At 38.4% G+C, this 24,870-nt stretch overlaps 1 protein-coding gene across 1 annotated transcript in view; it reads right to left on the bottom strand.

The window, feature by feature from the left end:
- Positions 1–24,870, bottom strand: part of LPCAT2 (lysophosphatidylcholine acyltransferase 2) — a 62,922-nt gene that overhangs the window by 36,713 nt on the left and 1,339 nt on the right. The window contains exons 2-8 of the mRNA XM_002912240.4: positions 14,182–14,321; positions 11,415–11,632; positions 10,002–10,114; positions 8,020–8,080; positions 7,025–7,083; positions 5,744–5,778; positions 3,467–3,521 (exon numbers count right to left, since the gene is read on the bottom strand). Coding sequence (XP_002912286.1) covers positions 3,467–3,521; positions 5,744–5,778; positions 7,025–7,083; positions 8,020–8,080; positions 10,002–10,114; positions 11,415–11,632; positions 14,182–14,321 — 681 coding nt within the window. The remainder of the gene's footprint in view (positions 1–3,466; positions 3,522–5,743; positions 5,779–7,024; positions 7,084–8,019; positions 8,081–10,001; positions 10,115–11,414; positions 11,633–14,181; positions 14,322–24,870) is intronic.

Here is a 24,870-nt window from a genome sequence, read left to right as displayed (position 1 = left end):
TAGGTCTAATGCTCGCCATGAGAAGCTCCTTTAAAGGTATGCAAAGGAATTTTACTGAAACAAAATACGTCTGTATGCCTACAGACAAATATTTTTATGTGTCTGTATTATAATGGGTGGCTTTGAGTATAAATGGAGAAAAAGCCTATGAAGGAGGAAACAGACTGATGGTCACTGTGAATGTCCTGTTTCCATTCATAACCCAGTTGCTTCCCACATAATGCCTGATAGTCTAGCTTTGTGTGGATTCTCTCTCTGAGATACAGCTAGCAGGCTCTTGGATTTATGTCACATTTTGGGATGTTTCCTACTAGCTATCTTCCTCCTTATGCCCCTAAACCATCTGCTTATAAAGACATACTTGTGAGTAGCTGGCCAATAAAAGTAACCACTAAAAAGACACTTTAAACACACCCGTAGGCCACGATGATCCAGGGAATAACTTTCAGTACAACCTTCTGTGGACACACGTGGCCTCACTGTTCACGGATGCTGGAAGACCAATTACAGAGGGCACGCGGGTTGGAACTGATTATATTTTTAAGATCCAAGAGTCAAGAAAATAATGGCCTTTTCAAAAATAAGTCTCTGTCAAGGAAGCAGAGAGGGAGTGGGGAGAGGAGACAAGAAAACACCCCTCAATATTACACTGCCTAGATTTTAGCTTTCTAATGATTCTGATAACTACAAAGTTGGAAAATCATCATCAGGAAGGGATAACTTGTAAAAGATGAACGAATAAGGCCATCCACATCCCGGGATGTCCCGTGACTCACCAGGGGAGAGTGTCTAAAAGGACACCAAATGATCCACTCAAAGTTCATTTTAAAAACCACAAAACTAAGACTATAGTCTTGAACGATACATCTTCAATTAGGCTTACCTAATTAATATACACAAAGTTCTAAAAACACAGGTGAAAAAATAATAACTAGGATTTCCATCAGTTTTTTTGTTTTTTGGGGTTTTTTTGAAGTAGGCTCCACACCCAGTGTGGAGCCCAACGTGGGGCTTGAACTCATGACCCTGAGATCAAGACCTGAGCTGAGATGAAGAGCCAGATGCTTAACCAAATGAGTCACCCAGGTGCCCCGGATTTATAACAGTTTTAAAGAATATGGAGGTGGTGGTGGGCGGGGGAGGGTGCTGCTGAGTAACTAAGTCATCTGACGTTGGCACAGCTAAGTGCACTGAATCTTCCAGGTAAGCCACGTGTGTGGCCGCTCAAGCCGGGCCTCCTTGGACGTAGCACAAAAGCCTGGACACAGTGTCCAGCTCTTGAAAGTCTTGAGCTGGGGTGTGGAAACACCCAGCACCTGACAGGCTTGGGGATACATTTTCCAGTTGCACCCAACCGGGGGGAATTAACTATTCAGAAGTCATAAAGTAGTGAGGAGTGCCCTGAGTGAAAGGTAGCACCATCAATCTAAAAAAAATATAATGAAACTAAGAATACGAAACTTGAAGGCCACACATCCCCACTCTCTTGCTGTGTGCCACAATTCTAATACCTTGAATCTCACCGATTCTGCTATTTTAGACAGGCTGGCAGCCATTTTGTTTGTGAAGTTATCAAGGGATATGTTCTTTGCCAGGAAAGATTATGCAGACAAGTCTAAGAACTGGCTGGAGAAGGCAAATATTGTGATCGGAAAGGAAAGAAGGAAGGAAAGAAGGAAGGAAGGAAGAAAGAAAGAGAGAAAAGGAAAGATAGAAAGAAAGAAAGAAAGAAAGAAAGAAAGAAAGAAAGAAAGAAAGAAAGGAAAGGAAAGGAAAGGAAAGGAAAGGAAAGGAAAGGAAAGGAAAGGAAAGGAAAGGAAAGGAAAGGAAAGAAAAAAGAGAAAAGAAAAGACTGGCCATGATACAGAAAGGAAATGTGGTAATAATGTTCAGGGCCAAAAAGAGGACTTTGCCTACCTCTGTTGTAACAGTTAGACCACTGACACACGTAGACAAAAGAAGTGGAGCTCTATGTGCATTTCCACATCTGTTGCTAGATCTTGTTTTTGCTGGGGAAGGGTAAATGGGAAGGGGCAGCATATATATACACAGTATCTTCCAAATCTGCACAGAAGACAGCATGGCTGTTAAATATGAGTTTTCTGTTCTTTTCTTTTCCTTTTTTTTTTTTTTTTTTTAAGAGAAAGAACACAAGGCTAGTCAATCTGAACATCTATTAAAGAAGGAAGAGCCTGCTTGGAGTACTTAGAAATAATACAATATTGCTTCCTGATAGGGTTCCCCAAAATGTATCCTATGGAACACCGGAGAAAAAGGGGTACTGTGGTTAAACCATCTCAAAGGCACTGACAGGTCTTGAGGAAAGGAATCCGATTCATTTTGTTTACCCTGGTACTTCTTAAACTAATTATTAGGGCACAGACCAGTGTTTTTCTCTAGGAACGTCTATATATATATTCCAAGAACTAGTATTTTTTGGCACACTGAGAGATACCGAGCCGGTCTTAAATGTGGGAGCTTTTCCCGGCAAGTAGGCAACCTGCAAGTCTCAAGAAAAATTTCAACCGAAGTGAAACTCATTTTTGAAATATAATTTGCCCTCCTGTGCCATTTGGTATTGCTGACACCCTCTACATGGCTAAATGACTAAGCCATATGACAAAGTAAAAGACAGTATTCTCATGACTTAGATTCCATGTCCTGTCACTTGGAGAATGGGCCCCCACTCAGGACTCTGAATTACATACGCAAACTTCAAGTTCTCATTACACGATTTCTGGATGCCACTGGAAAATGAAATCAAGAGCCGGCCTCACTATTCCTACCTTCTCTCTTCAGAGGTTACCTGACAGTATCACTAAAACCAACTTGATTCTGCATTTAGGGGTCCATTCCACGTCACTCCTAGAACCTAAGAACACTTCTGGAACCAACCTTCGGAGTCTTAAAAATCTGGTCAGAGTTTTCAGAATGAGGGAATTACTCCCCAACTCCCTGCCTGTTGCTGCAACTCAAGCCGAAAGACTGCCTGTCTTGATGATATGAGTGGCCTCCCAGATAGGATTTCCTCAGGCCTTCCGTGTGCAGAATGATTCCAAAAGTGGGGGCTTCTGACGGCCATGCCTCACCACTCGGACAGAACATAGTCTTCCAGGAGATCTAGGGCTCCATCAGCGACTGCAGCTCCTTTTGTGAGAATGTGAAGCTGACCATCCCACTGGGCGAGGTCAGCATTGAAAGGAACAAGATAGAAAGCAGTTATGCAAATCTAGGCAGCCAGGGGTGGCTACAGGCGGAAGTTCCCAGAAGTGAGCTGTACTTCCTGGTATGATTCTAAGGGCTGGATCTGAGAGCCAAGTGGACAATTTGTGAAAGAGCAGGGCTTCTTTTAAAGAGGGTGGGCTTAACTTCCAACCTGTGTACAGCTGGGCTCTCTAGACTAGAAGTTCGAGATGAAAGGGTAGGCCCAATCTCCAGTGCCAAGGCTACGTGTTGAACTACTTACCTCAACTTCCACCTTCGTGAAGGGCTGGCAGAAAGTAAGCATACAAAGCTGAAAGCTGAAGAGAAAAAAGAACAGGCCATTTTTACATGGTAACACACAGATCATCTAGTATTATCGCTCAACGATCCTTTCTTTATACACAAGCTCCACTGCATTAGCCTACATATATGTCCCGCATTTGGAAACGCCACCCTGCTGCTGTCACACTCCTTGGGCTCGCACAAGTATTCGTGATATTCAAAAGTTAAATCACCAAAGGCAAAACCAAATATGCCCTTGTGAGTCAGAACTGCAGCCCAGCACACTAAACCCCAAATCTGAAGTCTCCTTGACAACTCAGACTCGTGTAGGCCTAATAGAGAAACTACCGAGGCCACATTTTAAGGTACATAAATGTGTTTATAGGACAATTCCTGAGTAGAACATTACATTTCTAACCTCTTTTCTGATATATAAAAAAAAAGAAAAAAAAGAAAAGAAAGAAAGAAAAGAAATCAGTGGGCCTTTCCCTAAGAGCAGAAACTTTAACATAACTATCCCAATTAATAAGAAATGTTTTAGTTATGGAGAAATTTTCTTTCACTGTAAAACTGGACGAAGGACGAAAAGCTTTAAAGTGATTATAACCAACCCTCTCACAGAAAATTTTTGAAATAGTTGCTTCTGTGTATGGCTTTCTAATACATAGGTAGGCTCTCTGGAGAGAATGTCAATGGGATTTTTATTTCGCTTCATTTAGACAGATGACCCAGAATTCTGGCAGAGTGGATTACTCTACATGTTTAAGAAAACAACCAACCTGTTTTTGCTATTAAGAAACTAAATTTGGGGCACCTGGATGACTCAGTTGGTGAAGCATCTGACTCTTGATTTGAGCTCAGGTCATAATCTCAGGTTTGTGAAATAAAGCCCTGGGCCAGGCCCTGCACTCAGTGGGGAGTCTGCTTGAGATTCTCTCTCCCTCTTCTTCTGCCATTTCCCCCCTTGTGCTCTATCTCTTTCTAAAAAGAAGAAGGAGAAGAAGAAGAAAATAATAATAAAATATGATTTATCTATAAAAAATTACCTAAAGGACTTACTTCAGACAAGAAATGTAAAAATTTAAACAAGGAATTTAGCTAAAAGAAAGAACTTAGGTAGAGGTACCAATTCTATATATAATTATAAATTGTGACTGTAAGTATCAGTTCTCAAATTTTCCATCTGAGAGGAAAAAAATCTTTTACTATCAATCCCAAGCAAACAAAATCCCCTTTAAATAGGTCCAAGTGGCTGTCTATGCATCAACAATGTTATGTGAACTCTAAAGTTCAGTAGTAAAAAGGCAGTGCTGGGTAAGCCCCTGGGGCAAAGTCCTCAAATCCAGGCATTTTATACATGGCTCTCACCGCAGTGTAAACGGGCTCAGACTTACCCAGGGGGAACTCGACAAAAGGTCTTGAGGGAGAGTAAGATGCTACATGTTCCGTTCTTTCTAAAGGCCTGTTTCACTTCAGCTTGCTTACTGGTGAGCTGTATTCCTCTCCTCTCTTAAATGTTTATAGAAACTGCTGATCCCTATGCTTTTAAAATCCAAGAACGGAACTGAAAGCTTAGCTATTTTCTCAGCTCAGATCAGACACATCACTGCTATTTCAGGCCACATGACGCAATGGCTCTGGACTGCTTAAACCGAGGTAGTGAAACAATGGAGACACCAGCTAATAGGCTAAGTCTGCAATGGAAATAAAACTACAAGATTAAAGCTAAGCAGGACGCAAACCAGGTCACTGGACTCGTTCTTAAGAATTGGGAGATACACACTGGAGACCCATAAGAACAGGGCAGACAGCTAGAATCCTGCACCTGGGAGGGGCCGGGGGCTAACGGGCCAGATAGTGATGCTCCCTACGGAGACTTCTCAGTGATGAGATTTTAGGATCTGATTAGCAATCTTTGCTTTTAGGGGCACCTTGGCTCAGTTGGTTGGGCGTCTGACTCTTGACTTCGGCTCAGGTCCTGATCTCAGGGTTGTGAGATCGAGCCCCGTGTTGGGCTCAGGCTCTGGCTCAGTGGACAGAGTCTACTTGTCCCTCCTCCTCCCCCTGCTTGCACACACACTCTCTCTCTCAAATAAATATATAAATACATAAATACATAACTAAAATCTTTTTTAAAAAAGCTTTACTTTTACAAAAAAACAAGACTTATTTTTTTAAAAAAGGAATAAATGATCTTTTTTTTTTTTTTACTTCACTTGAATAAAGTTTAAACAAGCCAATAATAGAAGCAACTTACAATGTATATCCTTGCCATGTCCAAGTCACGGTATCCTACAATAACAGAAGTATTGAGACTGTTAGTTCAGTGAAAAAATGACAAATAAAACCCAAATCTTATTTTAATATTAGTATTCATATACTTTCCTTCTGAATTAAAAGCAGTATGTGGAAAAGTAAAACGAGCCTGTTATCAGCAGTGAATTGCTGTATGAATCCTCGGATGATATATCTATAGAGTAAAAATCTGTTTTCCATTTGTAGCCACTTACCTTTTTACGGAATTATGTTGCTCTTAAGTTTTAATAAAACTATTTGCATGCTTAGCTATTTTTCTCCTAGTATGAACATATCTAGGTAATTAATTTGCTTACAAAACCCAGAATATACCCGTTCTCAAAAAAAAAGAGGGGGATAGGTATTTGGAAGAAAAGATTGAAGAAGTACATCGTGAAAGAATTTGAGTAAATGTGAAAAAGGCAGAAATACAATAAGTTAATTTTGATGGATTTTAATTTTTTAAGTACAGATGTTGAAAGTTGAGAAGCCAGCCACTGAAAGAAAAGTTGAATTGAACAACAACGCTTGACCTTAAATAACACAGATAATTAATTACAGCCTGCCTTTTTATGTAAGTCTCTAGTAGACGAAGTTCCTCTCAGACCAAAACAGATTCCGAAAAACCTTTCTTTATAGGAAAATGGTGGCACCATCTGTATCCGGAGGACAACGGAGTACCTGGCTGGAGCAGAGAGACTGTCTGCTAAGCCAACTGTGCACTTTCTATAGGATGACAGATTCTTTTCCTATCTACCTTCTTATTTAAGTTACTTGCTAAGAGTCACACAGCTAGTAAGTACTGAGCCAGGAAGGAAACACCAAGCCAATCCCAAATTTATCCTGCTATGCCACTTATCCTTCCAGTAATAACCACTGAATCAGGAAAAGACTCCTTGTAGGCTTAGTGAAAATCACAAGTTTACGCCAGTTTTCTCCTATCCGGTCTAAGAAGACCCTGAATCGGAGACTTACTGGTACCGTTACTGTGACAACAGAGCAGAAGCTAAGGAAATACCTTCCTGGAGCTTAGTAACAGCAGACAAAATGTAATGCTGGTGTCCACAAGTATGTGCCTGTCTTGCAAACTTCTAAACGCTCCATGTGGCAAGGGGAATGGGGTCTGTCTGTGTTCTTCCACTATGTCTAGTCAGAGCTGTATTCAGAGATTAAAAGGCGTACTAGAGAATTTTTTGCTGTTAGGAATGTCTGAGATTTTCCCCAAGTAAAACACTATGCTTACCAGTGGGTTTGGGTATCTGAGAAGGATAGGCTGCAACGGAACTCCAGGAATGAAGGCTCCTATAACCACAGAGAAATATTATAGCATCTTCCTTACATGGCTATAAGGTTTACAACGAAGAAAATTAATAATAAATAGCATACCTATCCTTACTGGCTTAAGATTACACATAAACTGTTTGCTAAATGTTGGTAAATCCCTAGTGTTTACCACAATGAGAGAGTTCTAAAATTCAGAGTTACGAAACCAAAATACATGTTATGCCCAAGTCACTGAAAATATTTGTTTACATCTCTACATGTCTTCATTTTCCAAATACTCATTATTCAAAAGGGTTTTTTAAAAAAAAAAAAGTAATGACAAAGTCAAGATCAAGAGAAACTGAGGAGAACAAAATCTAAATAAAAGCGAATACTTGGAGCAAGGACGACCCCACTTGCTAGAAGGGAGTCCTAACTTTGGCTCTGAGCATGCTAGCAGCCAATACAAAAACATGCTAAAGTATGACCAGTTACTAGGAAATTATGTATGAAATTACACATGACTATGAAATTAGTGACTTTATAATATTTTAAAAAAGGAGCGAAGCATAGAAGGCATCTGAAGGCATTATAATGATCACTGAAATAGTTTTCTACTAGATAACACAGGAACCTGGGGTGTTTGTGAGGGTATCCTTGGAGGAAAAAAAAATCTCCCAGTGGTTTCTGTGTGCGTGTGTGTGTGCACGCAACTAGATACGGTATCAAATATGGTTCACACGTGTATACACACACACACACACACACACACACACACACGACAATCCAAGGAAGAAGCGGTTATGATACCAAAACAGAAAGTAAAGGAGTGAGTTCTGCGGAATCGCAATGTTAACAACTTTCTTTGGGAAAGAAATGCCCAGGACAAACTAACAAGTTGTTTTGTGTATTAGTATCAAATCATTTGAGAAATCGTCCATACTTTGTTATAGTACGTAATTTAATTGATCTCACCTGGTTTAAAAGTAATCAAACAGGAACGATTAGTACAAGTACCTTCTGGGAAAACTAGTATCTTGGGAGAAAAGGAATACGTAGATTTAATATTTCAGTCTAATTAATAGATCATCTCTTTAGTCACTTTCTTATGACTTCACAAAGAGCTGCCAGTTCTAATAAGACAAAAGTGAAATAAAGTGCTGATACTTGATTCTATTGAAAGCTACAATCGAATTATCCGGTTTTCCTCTAAAAAGAACAGCCCTCTGACCATTGAGATAATCAGAAAATGGATTAAAGTTTTGAATAGAAAATACACTTAGTAAATGTTTCTTAATTTATCTGGATAAATTTAAAAGAAGATACAGACCCTAAGTTGTGGTCAAAGAGCACATTAAATTCTTTCCTTTACTGCTATATACCCTTAACCAAAGCATTGCTACTTTCTTGCTTCTGTTTCCCCGTTAAAGGATATTCACTCCTACAACGTACAGTTCCGGGATATGTGGAGGAGGGAAAAAAGGAGAAAATACTTACAACATGCTTTACGCTTACTTGAGTTAGTAGACAGAGGAAATACAATTTAGTATCTTTTTTTTGAGAAAGTATTTTTAGCTTTTAACATAGTCCTTTCTATTCTTCACTTGAACAACATGCAGCGTAATTTCCCCATTAACTGAACAAGCTAGATTTTCTGAAGCTTTTAGAATTTGGCAATGAGTGAATCGTTAAGTACATAAAATAAAGACAGAAATTCCTGCACCCACGGCAGTTACTATGTGTACTCAGTTGGTATTTTTTTTTAATAATAATTAGAAAGGGAAAACATTATTAGGCGAAAGTGCTACCATGATGCGTTATTTATAAAACAAAAATGATGAGTGTATGCAATTTCATCCCCCAATTAAAAAAAGCAGGTCACACCTGGGTAGAATACCAAATATGGTTCATTCAATGGAAATTCTACAGCTCCTCTATTAACAATGAGTGGATATAGAGTAAATCATAGTATCTCAGATCTGGAAGGGGCATTAAAAGCCATCCAGCACTGCCAATGCTTGAATTCTTTCTACAATGTCCCCCCCACGTGGTTGCTTAGCCAGTGCCTGAAAATTCTGGAAAAGGATTTCAGATCAGATCATTCTACGTCTGGACAGAAAGTTCCCTGAGATAAGCACAATGGGCTGAAACCTTACCTATTTGTTAACTTTTGCCTACCAGTCCTAGATATAGTCCTTGGATCCAAAGAGAAGGATCGAACCCTTATTCCGAGTGCCGTTTCTTCCTGGTCGCTTTTTAAATCATTCCTCACGTGCCCTGATTTCTAAACCTCCTGGTGGGTCATAACTCCCCTTGGTATTTTAACATCAACACGTCATCATGGGTGGCCAGATCACTGCAGGATCATGAGTCCTGCTAGAGGTCCCCTGCTTACACCTGGGCCAAGGCAGTGCGATACTTACCAGAATAACCCAGAAGGCTCCCTTTATCCAGAAAATGCTGCCCCTCCCTCACCTTCGAAAGGCATTCTAGGGGATGGGGTCAGTAAGATGGTAAAGTCTGAAAAAGGTCTATAGGTGATTCTGATGTACCCCCTGAACTGAAAAGCCCTGTCTAAATATACTTCGAATAAGATTAAGATCATAATTGTTTTTTTTTTTAGAATAAACCTACCATATTGGCGAATAGAATTGAGCTTTGATATTTTGTCTTTAAGATAATAAATAAATTCAGAGGTAGACAATTACTTTTGATGACACAGAACAAAAATTGTTTCAAAGAGTTTGGAGGATAAGAAAGAATGATACATTTGACCCCATGGAGTATCTCATGGGGGTGAGGACTTCTTAATACTCACTCATTTGTTCTGTTTCCATCATGCTCCAGACACCCAGCGTAGGTGTCCCCAGATGCTACCTTCTGTGGATCCAGATGATTTACGTATATACGATAAGTAAACTCGCAATATATCTAAACGAACGTCTCCCGTGTTTTACCTGTGGCCACTGCCCTCCTGATGTTGCTCGCCTTACTATTTCATTTATTGTGTTTTTTCGAGAATCCGGATCTACCCGGGACACCAGCACTGGCTGCAGAGCTCGTAAGAGTCCTTTAAAACAAAAGATCAGAGACAAGTCTTTTTTTTTTTTTCTTTTTAAATTTTTTTTTAGCTAAAGCTACCACAGCAATGATAGTGGATAAATCATAAAACAATTTTTATGTAAAGTTAAAATATAGCAAATCAAAGAGAACTTAAAAAAAAACTGCTCTCATTCACAGCGTATTAGGTTTTGTATACCTACAAAGATTTCATTGATATAACAGAAGTTAGGAACAAGGATATGAAAGAAAGCAAATGCAGTGTTCTCCCCGAAGGTCTTCTTCCTCCACTGCCATTAAAGCTCTGGAATATATACTACAAGATTATCTTGTTTTATTTTAGGAATATCCTGAAAACTGATTATGTGAATTCAGAGTACACACGGACAGGGAGCAATTATTGATTTTACTAAAATTTTCAGCATGACAGTCTTCTAAGTAGGTAGCTTCCTCACACATGCAAAGTAAACCTCAATTTACTGAAAATCTATTGCTAAACAGCTTTTCAGGAAAATGCCATATTACACAAAGCAAGGCGGTTACACTGAAAAAAAAAAAAGAGAGAGAGAGAGAGCGAGAGAGAGTGTGTGTATGTGTGTGTTTTTCTTAGCTGAGTGACAAAGCGGAACTTTCCTATTTCTCCAGGAGTGCCAAGGTAACATCGGGCAACTTCCACACCCACTCTCTCACTACCAGATGCTTGTAATAACCTCGGGACGACTGGGAGCGGTTACTTAGAGACCCACACCCTAGGGAGAGACCAAAGCATCTGGTGGGATACACATCTCACTTGCTTCGTTATTTTTTATGGCAGGAGGCACTTTATCGTTCCACATCATAATTTTCAAATAGTTTCACGTTGGTCCCTCATGGAGACTCTGGGGCAATAATAAGAAAACAGAGTTAAGAGGGAAGACTTTGTGTGTCTATCAGCCTAATACCCCAAAGAGAAATTTGTGAAATAGCATGTAACTGGTGTTTTCACAAATTCTTCAGTTAAATTCTCTCTCAAAAAAAAAATCAAGCATGTTTGGTACTCGAAGCCTGGTCTTTCTAGCTAGATATAAGAACAGAAAGCAGTGATGGTACAGGGACAAAGGTAAGAATTTGAAAGAATTCTAAGGGTACAGATAGGAATTTATCATAAATTCCTTCTTTCGATATAGTTCCTCATTAAAAGTAAGGAAATAGCTTTGAAGTGTTTCATCATTTGAAAGATTTTAAAAAGCCCACCAATAAACTATAGATGATTTTTTTTAAAAAGTGAACCATGAGTATGAAAATATCTATACTGTCTTAGAAGTACTTACTGCCAATCAGAGGGACTTGGGCGTTCTCGTTTCGAGATACCATCGAAGGCAACCCGGCGACAACGCAGGCAATTCCATCAAAGAACGTTGAATGGGGAGCGGCCACAAAAATTGGGGCCTCCGTGGGACTCGCGACCTTTCCCTTCACAGTAACTATGAATCCCATTGAAAAGAACATGGCATGACCCAGAAACTTCAAAACTGGTTGAGTGATTTTCCTTTGGAAAGAAATATTAAAAAAAGGAAGGAAGGAAGGAAGGAAGGAAGGAAGGAAGGAAGGAAGGAAGGAAGGAAAAGAAAAAAGAAAAAAGAAAAAAGAAAAGACACAATTAACCTTGCTAATCTTGGCTAATGGCAGGGCTTTACTCTAAAACACAACACAAAACCCCAAACGTGTCAGAACACTTCATTTTAAAATACGAGCTAAGAAGAGCTAGCAGTTATACAGAGGGTTCTTTGTGCCAGGCACTAATCTAAGGACTTTACATTTCTTTAAACCTCAGCCCAATTTTATGAAATGGGTATAATTCATTAGCACCCTCATTTTACAGATGGGAAAACTGAGGCACAGAGAAGCCAAATTTCCCAAGGACATATGGCTACTAAGTGGCTCTATTGTTCTGTGACTATAAAGGGATAAACATGAATTTTCAACACACATTACCCCACTGAGAAACCCACATGAGTACTGTTCTTCCGAGGAGTCACCCTGGGAATGGAGTTTGGGTAACAAAGATGATGCTATCACTCCCAACACTTCTAGAACTCTTGGGCTGAATCTGTCCTCAGAGTTATTTTTTTAAAAGCCTTATTACCTATGCCATTATAGCTCTTAGACCTCATCCAAAATCTTAAAAGGTAAATTCACCATCTCACTTCCCTGGAACATAGATGCGCTTAAAGAATTTCAGATATCAAATTGCTTACTTTTTAAAAAAGAATTTCTGTCACTAAAGAGTAATTAATTCATCGAACTGTGCCAGGTGACCCGTGCTGTACGCACAAGACAGATAAGATCCCGTCTCTGTCCTTGAGCAGCTCAACTGAGTAGGGAGACAAAAACCCACTTACAGAAATGCAAACACAGAATGGACATCCGAGGATCTGAATAAGCATACAGCTTTCATGAAAAACAAAAACACGTGTATTTCCCATAAGACATCTAATGAGAGCTTTAAAAAATAGGCTTCCTGTCTAATTCTCTCAACACTCGTGTCATAATGCAGTGAGGGGCTATGAAGCAACTGGCCACTGAGGAAGTTTCTCTGACTTTCATTTCATAGTAAGAAGAAGTGAGACACAGAAAACCAAAGCACTTTTCCAGAGGGCACAGGGAAATGACTGTCTCTCTCCTTCTTGCCCTTTCAAGTTCAGATGTCTATTTACATGAGGATAAAAAGCTCACCCCGTTACTGAATTTCCACACCTCTTACTTTTGATTTACAGTCATGTAGATTCTGACAACCGCATTCTAAAATATCACATATACAGAGCTGTTAAACATGTCTATTTAAATGATTTCAACAAGGCTAAAAGTCTGTTACTGCATAATTAACTTCAACATTACCTGTGTGAGAGGAAGTGGAGAAACTTGCTTAATTGGCAAAGATAGAACTTTTTTTCATAACATTTATTAAATCTGTTTTCTGGATTCCTGGACTATTCCCTCCATCATTATAGGGCTCCATAAGCCGTTAACGGTAGAAACCAAAGAGGTAATTGAAAGGGATTGGTGCATGATGAAAAAACCTCTCATAAAGTATTTTTAGTGACACGCAACTCTGAGTTCTAAAACAAAGGAGTGCGATTTGCAAGGATTGAGGTGGTATTAGTTCTCCGGGGACACTGCCAGCCTTGGATTCACTTCTAATTCAAACCAGCCTTGGGTTGAATGTTGACATTTATTTGCTAGAACATGAACTGAATAGCAAATTGTGTATTTCTTTAAAAGTTTCTAGAACAGCGATTTTCAAAATTTTTGGAGGACATTCTCCTTTGAGATTTGGATGAAAGGAATGGACCCTGGGTACAAAGAAAAAAATGTGCACAATTTTAGAGAGCTCAACAGTGCCCTAAAACTCACCCATGGCTTCCTACGCCAAGGAATCCACATTTTAAAAGGCTTCACTCTCAGGATAAACATATGGCAACAAGTTGGCTCTGCCCAGTGGGAATGAATTTTTACCAGTAACTTTGTTAATCTGTGATGAGTCTATTCTCTAATACCCTGCTGATTAGATGAAGCTCGAGAAGCAATTCCATTCTGCCTCCATGCTAATGTTGTAAAAAGCTAGGCTATATTGATTAAGAATTAAACTGTTATTAATAACAATCACTGAAGTATTAAAAACACTGTAATTGATCCACTTAATTATGCCACTGCAGGAAGTGTGTCATTACTATTGAGGGACAGAAGCAAATGTCAAGACTGAGGGAGAGCAGAAGAAAGCTAGGCATTTTTCAGCTGTGATGGTTTCAGGTATACTAAGTGCGTCTTCCAGAACCGGGAATCTATCACTTTTCAGCAATAACTCAGAAAACAATATTTTAATGTTAGCAAATTACAACTTCAACAGAAGAGTATCATAAGGTGCTTGGGCAGCATTTTCTCCATATGATGAATTAAGAACTGTTTCATCTGAGAAACAGAAAGAAATGGTGAATATCGAGTAGGCAGCAGTAGATAAAACTATCGCTCGATGACTGAACCATGGTAAACTCTTCTTTATCTTGATTAACCTAACATTTAGACATTATTCTTTCTTACCTCCTCCAACCAGTTATTGGATGGGTCAGCTTTTCGGGACAGCATGCTGTTGAAAGGGCGGCAAATGGCCATGCGAGTAATACAATTAATGCGACCAACAAGGCACGGATTGGAAGCAGGATAATTCCAAGAAGGAAAATCTGAAAGCCAAAGTTGATACAAAAAATAAATAAATAAAATAAATGAATGGACAGTATCTTAATGTTCTGGCTATCAACCAGAAACATGGAAGAGGAAAGTTTTGTGTTCATGTGTTCTCCAAAGGATGAATTGAACATTATTACCCTGCACCAGACATGAATCTAAGCACAAAGGAAAATAAGGTACTATATCCTGCCACACAACACCTACGACGTAGCAAAAGTGACAGCGAAGAAAATCAGGTACTATAAGAACACATGATCTGTTTATCAAGGAAAGTGGCGAGAGGATGCTGGGGAAACAAAGTATCTCACTGAGCAGTCAGGGAAAGCTTCCTGGAGGAGTTGAAGGCTGAATGGTCTTGAAAGACAAGCAGAAGCTAGCAAGGTAAGAGGGGAAATTGCTTTCTGAGAGCTATCAGTGGAAGGAAGAGTGTTAATGAAGGTGTTAGAGTGTGAAAGAGTAAATGCGTTTTTTTATATACCTGCCAGTCCTTTATAGCTAACAACAATAAGGAGATGGAGAAGGAAAAAATAAAATAAAAAACAAGTAAGAATAAGAATGAAAATTAGTAAGAATGGCCAATAATACATGAATGCTTATTATGTAGCAGGCATGAGAAGCACTTGGCATGTAGTAACCTACTTGATTCCTACAACCTTAAGCTGTTTTACATACAGGAAAGAACGGCACCGAGGAATTTAGGGTGAGCTGTTCAAGATCACAGTTACTAAGTGGCAGTGCCAGAGTTTGAACCCAACTTGGTTACAAAGCCCTTGTTCTTAATCCTATACCATACTAACTTTTTCTAAAGACTTTTAAAATTTGTCAGCCAGAAAGAGAGAGAAAGCACAAGCAGGGGGAGCGGCAGGCCGAGGGAGAAGCAGGCTCCCTGCTAAGCAAGGAGCCCGATGCAGGACTCAATCCCACAACCCTGGGATCATGACCTGATCCAAAGGCAGACACTTCACCAACTGAGCCACCCAGGCGTCCCACCATATTGACTTTCAAGCGAAATAAACTATCCTTATGCACGCCAAATTATCTTTCTTCTACTAGCCATCTACACTACCCAAACAGCGCTGTCCTTCTGCCTCTCCTGGCCCTTAATGTGAATCTGAGCATCATTAAATAATTTATGAGGAAACACCAAAATGATTCTACTTTTCTGTCCAATGATTTAACATATAATTTGATCTCTGCCAAATTATGTGTGTGCATGTGTGCGTGATTGAAGTCAAAATTACATACAAGGAAATGTTCAGCTCTTAAAGAGACAGTTCGGTGAGTTTTGATAAACGTTTACTCTTGTACCTACCACCCCAATCAAGACCCAGAACGCGTCTACCCTCCAGTCATCTTGCGCCTCTTCCGGTGAATCCCTACCCTCTTAGGCAACCGGTGCTGGATTTCTATCACCACAGATTAGTTTCATCTGCTCTTGAACGTCATATAAATGAATCATACATTATGCATTCTTATGTGTCTAGTTTCTTCCGCTTAACATAATGTTTTTGAAATTCAACTATGTGATTTTGTAAATGAGTAACTCATTATTTTTGATTGCAGAATATGATTCCACTGTATGCCTATAGGACGATTGGTTTATCTCTTCTCCTATGGATGAATTTTTGGGTTGTTTCCAGTCGTGGGCTCTTAGGACCGAAGCCCCTATGAACACTCTTATACAAGCCTTTTTGTGGATATGTGTTTTCCTTTCTCAGACGAGGAGTGGAATTGCTGGGTCATAAATCGTCTCACTTGATAAGAAACTGCCAGAGCGCTCTCCACAGTGGTTGCATCATTTTAAAGCGTCACTGGCAACATAAGAGAACTGCGGTCACTTGTACATCCTTGCCAACATTTGGTCTTAGTATGCTTTTTTAAAAAATCAACTTTATCAAGGCATAATTTACATAAAACAAAATGCACCTACTTGAAGTGTGCAGATTAGGAGTTTTTCAAATATATATCCCTATGCAAACACCACCACAATCAAGATCTAGAACAGTCCGATCACCCAAAAACGTTCCTTCGTGCCGCTCAGCAGTCAGTACACCCTCCCTGGCACTTGGCAGCTAGTGACAGGCTCCTTTTCTCCCTAGTTCTGCCTGTTCTAGAGTGCCTTAGACATCACCCAGGATGCATTCTTTTATGTCTGGCTTCTTTCCCTTCACATTTTTTTACATTCTACCAGGTCGTCATTAGGTAGCCGTAGTAAAGCCTTTGCAATTGCAGAGGATTATACCACTGTACGAATACAACACGACCATTTATCCGTTCATCCGTGCATGGACATTGGGCCCATTATAAGTTTTTAGCTATTATGAATATAGCTCTCGCGGACATTACTGTTCAAGTCTCTCCATGGACGTAGAGTTCTACTTTATCGGGAGTGAAACCGTGGGGTCAGGGTATGGTTAACTTTGTAAGAAACTGCCCCACTGCTTTCCACAGTGGTTGTATCATTTCACATCACCAACAAGTGTGAAAGTTTCTGTTCCTCCACATCCTAACCGACATTTGGTGTTGTCAGCCTTCTGCAGCCACTCAGGTGGGTGTAAAATGTCTCACTGTGGTTTTCGTTCACTTTTCCTTGATGAACAATGAGGTTGAGCACACTCTTCATGTGTTTATTGGTCATTCCTTTAACTCTTTTTTTTTTTTTTTTTAAAGATTTCATCTATTTATTCGACAGAGATAGAGACAGCCAGCGAGAGAGGGAACACAAGCAGGGGGAGTTCCTTTAACTCTTTGTCTGTTCAAGTCTTTGGCCCATTTTTATTGGTTAGCTGTTCCCTTATCAATTTGTGGGAATTCTTTATATGTTCCACATACAAGACCTTTGTCATTATATGTATTGAAATATTTTCTCCCAGTCCATGCCTTGCCTTTTCATTTTCTTCATGGTATGTTTTGATGAGAAGAATTTTAATTCTGATGTAGACTAACTAATTTATCAATTTTTAGTTTTCATTTTCTGTGTCCTTTCTGAGAAATCTTTACGTACCTCAAGGTCATGATGATATTTTATACTCTCTTCTCCTAGAAGCTGTATGGTGCTAGCTTTTATTTCAGTCTATGACCCATCTTAAATTACTTTCTGTGTGTGGTATGCACTAGGGATCAAGGTTTGTTTTTATCCATAGCTCTACCCAGTTGTTCCAACACCATTTGTTGAAAACACTTGATACTCCATAATGAATTTTCTTGGCAACTTTGTCAAAAATCAACCAAACACATATGTGTGGGCTCTCCATTATGTTTCATTGATTGGTTCATCTATTCTTCTGTCAATACCCCATTCTCTCAACTTCTGCAGCTTTTTTTTTTTTTTTTTTAGTAAGTCTCAAAATCAGGTATTGTGTGTCCTGTAGGTTTCTCTTCTTCAAACTTTTTTTGGGCTAATCTAGTTCCTTTGCTTTTCCACATACATTTTGAATTAATTTGTCAGTTTCCACCCCCCAAAAAAGCCTGTTGGGATTTTTACTAGGGTTTCAATAAATCTATAGATCAATTTAGAGGAATTATCACCATAATAAGTGATTCTTCCAATTTATAAACATAACATATCTCTCCACTTATGTAAAGTTTCATTAATTCCTCACAACAGTGTTTTGTTGTTTTCAGTGTAGTGGTCTTAGACGTTTTTGGTTAAATATATTCCTAATTGCTTAATGTTATTTTGTTGCTATTACAAAGAAGATTATTTAATTTTACTTGGCAATTGTTTGCTACTAGTATATAGACATGTAACTGATTTTAAGTTTTAATCTTATGTCCTACAACCTAGCCAAGTTCACTTACTAGTTCTAGTTGTCAGGCATTTTGTAAATTCTTAGGATGTTCTATATATACACACATGACACCTGTGAATAAATACAGTGATGGGGGCGCCTGGGTGGCTCAGTAGTTAAGCATCTGCCTTCGGCTCAGGGCGTGATTCCGGCATTATGGGATCGAGCCCCACATCAGGCTCCTCCGCTAGGAGCCCGCTTCTTCCTCTCCCATTCCCCCTGCTTGTGTTCCCTCTCTTGCTGGCTGTCTCTCTCTCTGTCAAATAAATAAATAAAATCTTTAAAAGAAAATACAGTTATAATTTTTCTTATTTTTAATTTTTTTAAATTTAATTTTAAATTCCAGTTTCGTGAGCATACAGTGTCATATTAGTTTCAGATGTGCAATATAGTGATTCAACAATTCTATACATCACCCAGTGTTCACCAAGACAAGTGCACTCCTTAATCTGCATATCACCTATCTTACCAACCCCCCCACCCACTTCCCCTTTGGCAACTTTCATTTTGCTGTCTATGGTTAGGAGTCTGTTTCTTGGTTTGTCTCTCTCTTTTCCCCTTTGCTCATTTTGTTTTTGTTTCTTAAATTCTACATAGGAGAGAAATCATATGGTATTTGAATTTCTTTGACTGAGGAAATTCACTTTCCTTTCTAATCTCTATGTCTTTTTTTTTCTTTCTCTTATTTTATTGCACTGGCTAGGATCCCCAGTTCAACGTTGAACAGAAGTGTTAAGCAAGACATCTGTCTTGTTCCCAACCTTTGGGGGCACAGCTTCGATATTTCACCCATGCTAGCCAAAGGTGTTTCATGGATGTCCATTAGTAAGTTGGGAGAGTTCCCTCTTACTCCTTTTTTTACATAGAATTCTTTTTAAACATCAGTGGATGTTGAATTTTGTCAAATGAATAACAAAATTTCTGCATCTATTGAAATGATCAAATGCTTCTTATCATATGTTTTGTTAATATGATAAATTACATTGAAATATACATTTTTTGTATGTTAAACCAACTTTATATTCCTGGGATAAACCAAACTTGGACAGGATATGTTATCCTTTCCACATATTGCTATGTATTTGACATGCTAATATTTTGTTAAAGATTCTTATATCTGTGATCATGAGGGAAATTGGTCTATAATTTCCCTTTCTTTTAACATTTTTTTTCAGATTTTGTTATCAAGGTAATGCTAGCCACATATGTTTTTGTATATTGTCTTCTTTTTCATTCATCTCAAAGTATTCATGAATTTTTCTTATAATTTCTTCTTCGAATCAATGATTATTTAGGAGTAATTTAATTTCCACATATTTGTGAATTTCCTAAATTTCTTGTTTTTTTTTTTCTTCTAATTGCAATCCATTGTGGTTGGATAACATACAAATGTAATCCTCTTACATTTATTGAAACCTGTTTTAAGGTCTACTATGGTTGTCTTAGAGACTATTTCATGGGCACTTGAGAAAAATGTATTTTCTGCTGTTGCTGCATGGAGTGCTCTCTTCATATATTTCTTAGGTCTAGTTGAGTGTTGTTCAAGGCTTTGCCTTGTTTATATTGTTTCATTGTTCTACCCTACTGAAAGTGGGGAACTGAAGTCTCTCACTACTATTGTGGAATTGTCTATTTTCTGCTTCAATCTGTTTTTCTTTGTGTATTTGGGGCTCTGTTGTTAGGTGCATATATGGTTCTAATTGTTATATTTTCTTGATGATGCAACAAATTTTATCATTATAAAGTGTCTTCCTTTATCTCTAGTAACAATTTCTGTCTTAAAGTCTATTTTATTTAATATTAATATAGCCCCTCTATTTCACTCTTAGTTACTGTTTGCATGGTATATCTTTTCTATCCTTTTGCTTTTGACCTATTTGGGTCTTTGAATCTGAAGTGTGCCTTTTTAGATAGCATAGAGTTGGATTATATACTTTTTCTTTAAAGATTTTATTTATTTATTTGACAGAGATAGAGACAGCCAGCGAGAGAGGGAACACAAGCATGGGGAGTGGGAGAGGAAGAAGCAGGCTCATAGCAGAGGAGCCTGATGTGGGGCTCGATCCCATAATGCCGGGATCACGCCCTGAGCCGAAGGCAGACGCTTAACTGCTGTGCCACCCAGGCGCCCCTGGATTATATACTTTTATCAATTCTTCCATCTCTGGCTTTTATATTAGTGTGTTTAATCCATTTATATTTAATGTAATTACTGATAAGATTTACAACTGCTCTTTCGCTACTTGCTTTCTACATATCTATGTCTTTTTTGTTTCTTTATTTTTCCATTATTAACTTCTTTTATGTTAAGTAGATATTTTCTAGTGTACCATTTTAATTCCCTTGACACTTCTTTAAAAATTAATTTTCTTAGTTGTTGCCCTAAGTGTTCACAACTTCATTTACAGTAACCTAGTTTGTATTAATACCAATTTAATTATAATAGTATATAAAAATTGTGCTCCTATAGCTCTATTTCTTCCCTCTTCCTGTTTGCTATTTTTGTCGTATAAATTACATCTTTATAAATTGTATGTCTATCAACACAGATTTCTAACCATCGCTTTATGTAGTTGTCTTTTTAAAAAAGATTTATTTATTTTAGAGAGAGAGCACAGTGTGCACACAAGTGGGGGGAAGGGCAGAGGGAGAAGGAGAGAAGCAGACTCCCCACTGAGTGTGGAGCCTAACACAGAACTTGATCCAGGACCCTGAGATCATGACTTGAGTTGAAATCAAGACCTGGACGCTTAACTGAGTGAGCCACCTAGGTGCTCCTATGTAGTTGTCTTTTAAATCACATAGAAGACAAAACGATTTACAAATAAAAATTATATTTATATTGTCTTTTATATTTATACATGTAGTTATCTTTACCAGCATTTTTATTTCTTCATGTGGATTGGAGTTACTCTCTGGTGTCATTTCAACCAAAGGTCTCCCTGTAGTATCTCTTTCAGGGCATGTGTACTAGTGACAAATTCTCTCAGTTTTTGTTAATTTCTCCTCTATTTTTGAAAGATAGTTTTTCTGACTATATAAATCCTGGTTGACAATATTCTACTTTCAGCACTTTGAGTATATCATCCTATTGCTTTCTAGCCTCCACGGTTACTGACGAACAATCAGACATTAATCTTATTCAGAATCCCGTTGTGTATGATGAGTTATTTCTCTTCCTGCTTTCAAGATTCTCTCTTTTTCTGGGGCGCCTGGGTGGCACAGCGGTTAAGCGTCTGCCTTCGGCTCAGGGCGTGGTCCCGGCGTTCCGGGATCGAGCCCCGCGTCAGGCTCCTCTGCTGAGAGCCTGCTTCTTCCTCTCCCACTCCCCCTGCTTGTGTTCCCTCTCTCACTGACTGTCTCTATCTCTGTCAAATAAATCAATAAAATCTTTAAAAAAAAAAAAAAAAGATTCTCTCTTTTTCTTTGCCTTTTAACAGTTTGATTATGATGTGTACAGGTATGGATATCTTTGAGTTTATTATACATAGAGGTCATTAAGCTTTTTGCATGTGTAAATTAATGTTTTCACCAAATTTGGCAAGTTTTCAGCCATTTTTTCTTCAAATATTCTTTGCCTCCTTCTGTGGCTCCCATTATGCTTATGTTGATACATTTGATAATGTTGTACAGGTCTCTGAGGTTCTGTTCACTTTTCCTCATCTTTTTTTCTTTCTGCTCCTCAGATTAATTAATCTCAATTGATCTATCTTTAAATTTGCTAATTCTTCTGTTTGCTCAAGCCTGCTGTTGAGACCCTCTAGTGAATTTTTCACTTCAGCTATTGTACTTCTTTTTTAGTAATTTCTATCTCTACTGATCATCTCTATTTGGTGATTCACTGTCTCATATTTTCCCTTAGTTCTTTTGACATGGTTTCCTTTAGTTATTTGAACATATTTAAAATACCCGATTTAAAGTTTTTGGATAGTAGGTCCACCATCTGGGCTTCCTTGGAGATATTTTATATTCATTGTTATTTTTCCTATTTATGGGACATATTTTATTGTTTGTTGCATATTTTGCAATTTTTTTTGTTGAAAACCAAACATTTTCAATAACATAACAACTCTGAAAATCAGATTCTCTTCCATCACCAGCGTGTAATGTTGTTGCTGTCTGTTGTTATTTGTTTGCTCAGTGACTATTATGAACTAATTCTATAAAGGATGTATTCTTTGTCATTGTCACGTGTGGCTACTGAAGTATCTGACCAATTTGTTTGGTAGTCAGCTAATGATTAGAAAAGATTTCCTTAGGTGCCTGGAATCAATAAGTTTCCCAGTGTTTGCAAAGAGTCTCTGTGTGCATGTTGGAGCAGACCTTCAACACTTAGCCAAGTAGAGGTTCACAGCTTTGCCTTAGCTTTTACCTGCTGTTTGTACAGAGCCTGATGGTTAGCTAGAGGTGAGAGCTTAGGGTAGTCTCATTTGTTGTTGTTGTTTTTTAGGTCACGTGCATAGCCTTGGGTATACACACAGACCTATATTTGTGGCTACCCTTCTAGATTTACATGAATATGTCAAAGCGCTTCAAAGTCCCCTATGGGCATCTCATTCCCTAGCTTCTTCTCCAAAGCTGTTTGGTTAAGCCTATTGTTTGCTCCAATCATTATTCGCTGCCTCAGGTAGCTGTTATGTTAAGCAATTGTCTCTATTGTTTTGACAAAGATCCCTGGAGAAAAGACTCAAGGCAGGTCAAAAAAGCCTTGCAAACAGCCTTGCAAATGACATAGAAACAATCTTTACTGCAAGAAAGGACCATAGCACAAACCCTGAAGACAGAGTTAGAATGAGGTTATAGTATATTCATATAAGCTAACTCACATTCACAGTGAGTAGCTAATATGGATTTTAATTAAGCTGTCAAATATCAGGCAACTTTTTTTGTGTGCCATTTCCAGGTCTCCAACAAATAATAGTATTTAACAGTAAATAAACCAACTTGGAGTAACCCTTTGACAAAATAAGAGGATTCCTCATCATACTTCCATTTGGTAATACATCATCTCTGTAGGGAGGCCTTCTTTCAACATTCTATCAAGGTTCTCTTCTTCTCTGGATTTTCTTCATAGCACTACTAAAACATGGAAATGCATATTTTTGTACTTGTCTCTTTAACTTTTTTCAGTGAAACATAAGCTTTAGATAGGCAGAGTTCTTATTTCTCTTGTTCACTGCTGTATTTCCAGAAATTAGCACTGTTCCTGGTACATAAAAGACGTTCAACAAATACTTTTGGTATGGATAAATGACCCACAATTACTACCAAACACTTACTTCAGTTCCATATTCTATTGAGGAAATGAAAGCTAGGCTACTTGTTTCCATGCCACTAAGTACCAGGCCCTTAAATTGTCAAAAAGCGAAGTCCTACAATGAGATACAGAAGTGACAACGGTCCTTAAGCAAGATATTGATCATCATTCAAGGTTAAATTTAGTCTGAATTGATCATAGTAAGTCATACTTAAGTAAAAGTATATCCATCCTTTAAACTTGATAATACAGACAATACTGTTTTTTAATCATGTCTGATTAAATCTTCCCTTCTCCCAGACTGTTCAAGCCACTGAGACCTCTTTGGTATCTCTGGTCTATATTTTTAATTAAAAAAACCAAACAAGGGGCGCCTGGGTGGCACAGCGGTTAAGCGTCTGCCTTCGGCTCAGGGCGTGATCCCGGCGTTATGGGATCGAGCCCCACGTCAGGCTCCTCTGCTGTGAGCCTGCTTCTTCCTCTCCCACTCCCCATGCTTGTGTTCCCTCTCTCGCTGGCTGTCTCTATCTCTGTCAAATAAATAAATAAAATCTTTAAAAAAAAATAAAAATAAAAATAAAAAAATAAATAAAAAAACCAACCAAACAAAACCTAGACCTATTCAATTCCATTCAATACAAGTAGTAAATTTTAAGTTCAGTATAAGATTTGTAGGCAACAAATAGCATAGCAATCAAGATCACCAATCCAGATTCTTTAACATTATGTCACTTAATTTTAACCCTTCTTTGATGTAAGACTATTCCAACTTAATAAATGAAGAAAGTGAAGTTCAGAAAGGTTAGGTGACTTGGCCAAAGTCATCCAGCGAACTGATAAGCGGCATGGCTTGAGCAGGTTTTCTGACTAAGTCTAGTGATCTTTCCATTATACTGCAGCTTTTGGAGAGCTATCTGAAAGTGCTCTCCAAATAGAATAGGTCATGCTATAAAAAAAGAAAGAAAACCAAACACCAACAATTAGTCTCCCTGTAAATATGCCACTTTGGTCTTCTCTCCAAACTATGAAGCCAAATAGACATACTTACATTTAAGAATGACTGATTTGACCAAATCAGACTAAAATTAATCTTGAGTGTTAGTGTACTTACAAGTGTTTCAGAAGTTTTAAGATACAAAGAGAGCATCTACCAATTTAAAGACATGAAGATCAAATTTTAAACATTTGGTTTCTTTACAAAGAGGTATTACTACATTATCTTCCTCTTCCTCTCTCACACCCTTCTTCAACAGATGACCATTTACCATTAATCTGACACGCCTCCACTGTGGAGGACAATGGTCTCAGTGCATATAAGCGGGCCATGCAAAAATAACACTATTTCAAATCTGAAGTAAAGAAATGTGTGAGATGGACAGGAAAACATCAAAACCCTTTTTTTCATGCAGAACACACAGGACAAATGTAGCTTGCACACTCCATCTTGTTATTTGATCGCTAACTTTACCAAAGAGGAAGTCCACAGAGCGAGTT

Source organism: Ailuropoda melanoleuca, chromosome 12, assembly GCF_002007445.2.
Source record: "Ailuropoda melanoleuca isolate Jingjing chromosome 12, ASM200744v2, whole genome shotgun sequence".
NCBI lineage: Eukaryota > Metazoa > Chordata > Mammalia > Carnivora > Ursidae > Ailuropoda > Ailuropoda melanoleuca.
This window is presented reverse-complemented; position numbering and strand designations above follow the sequence as displayed.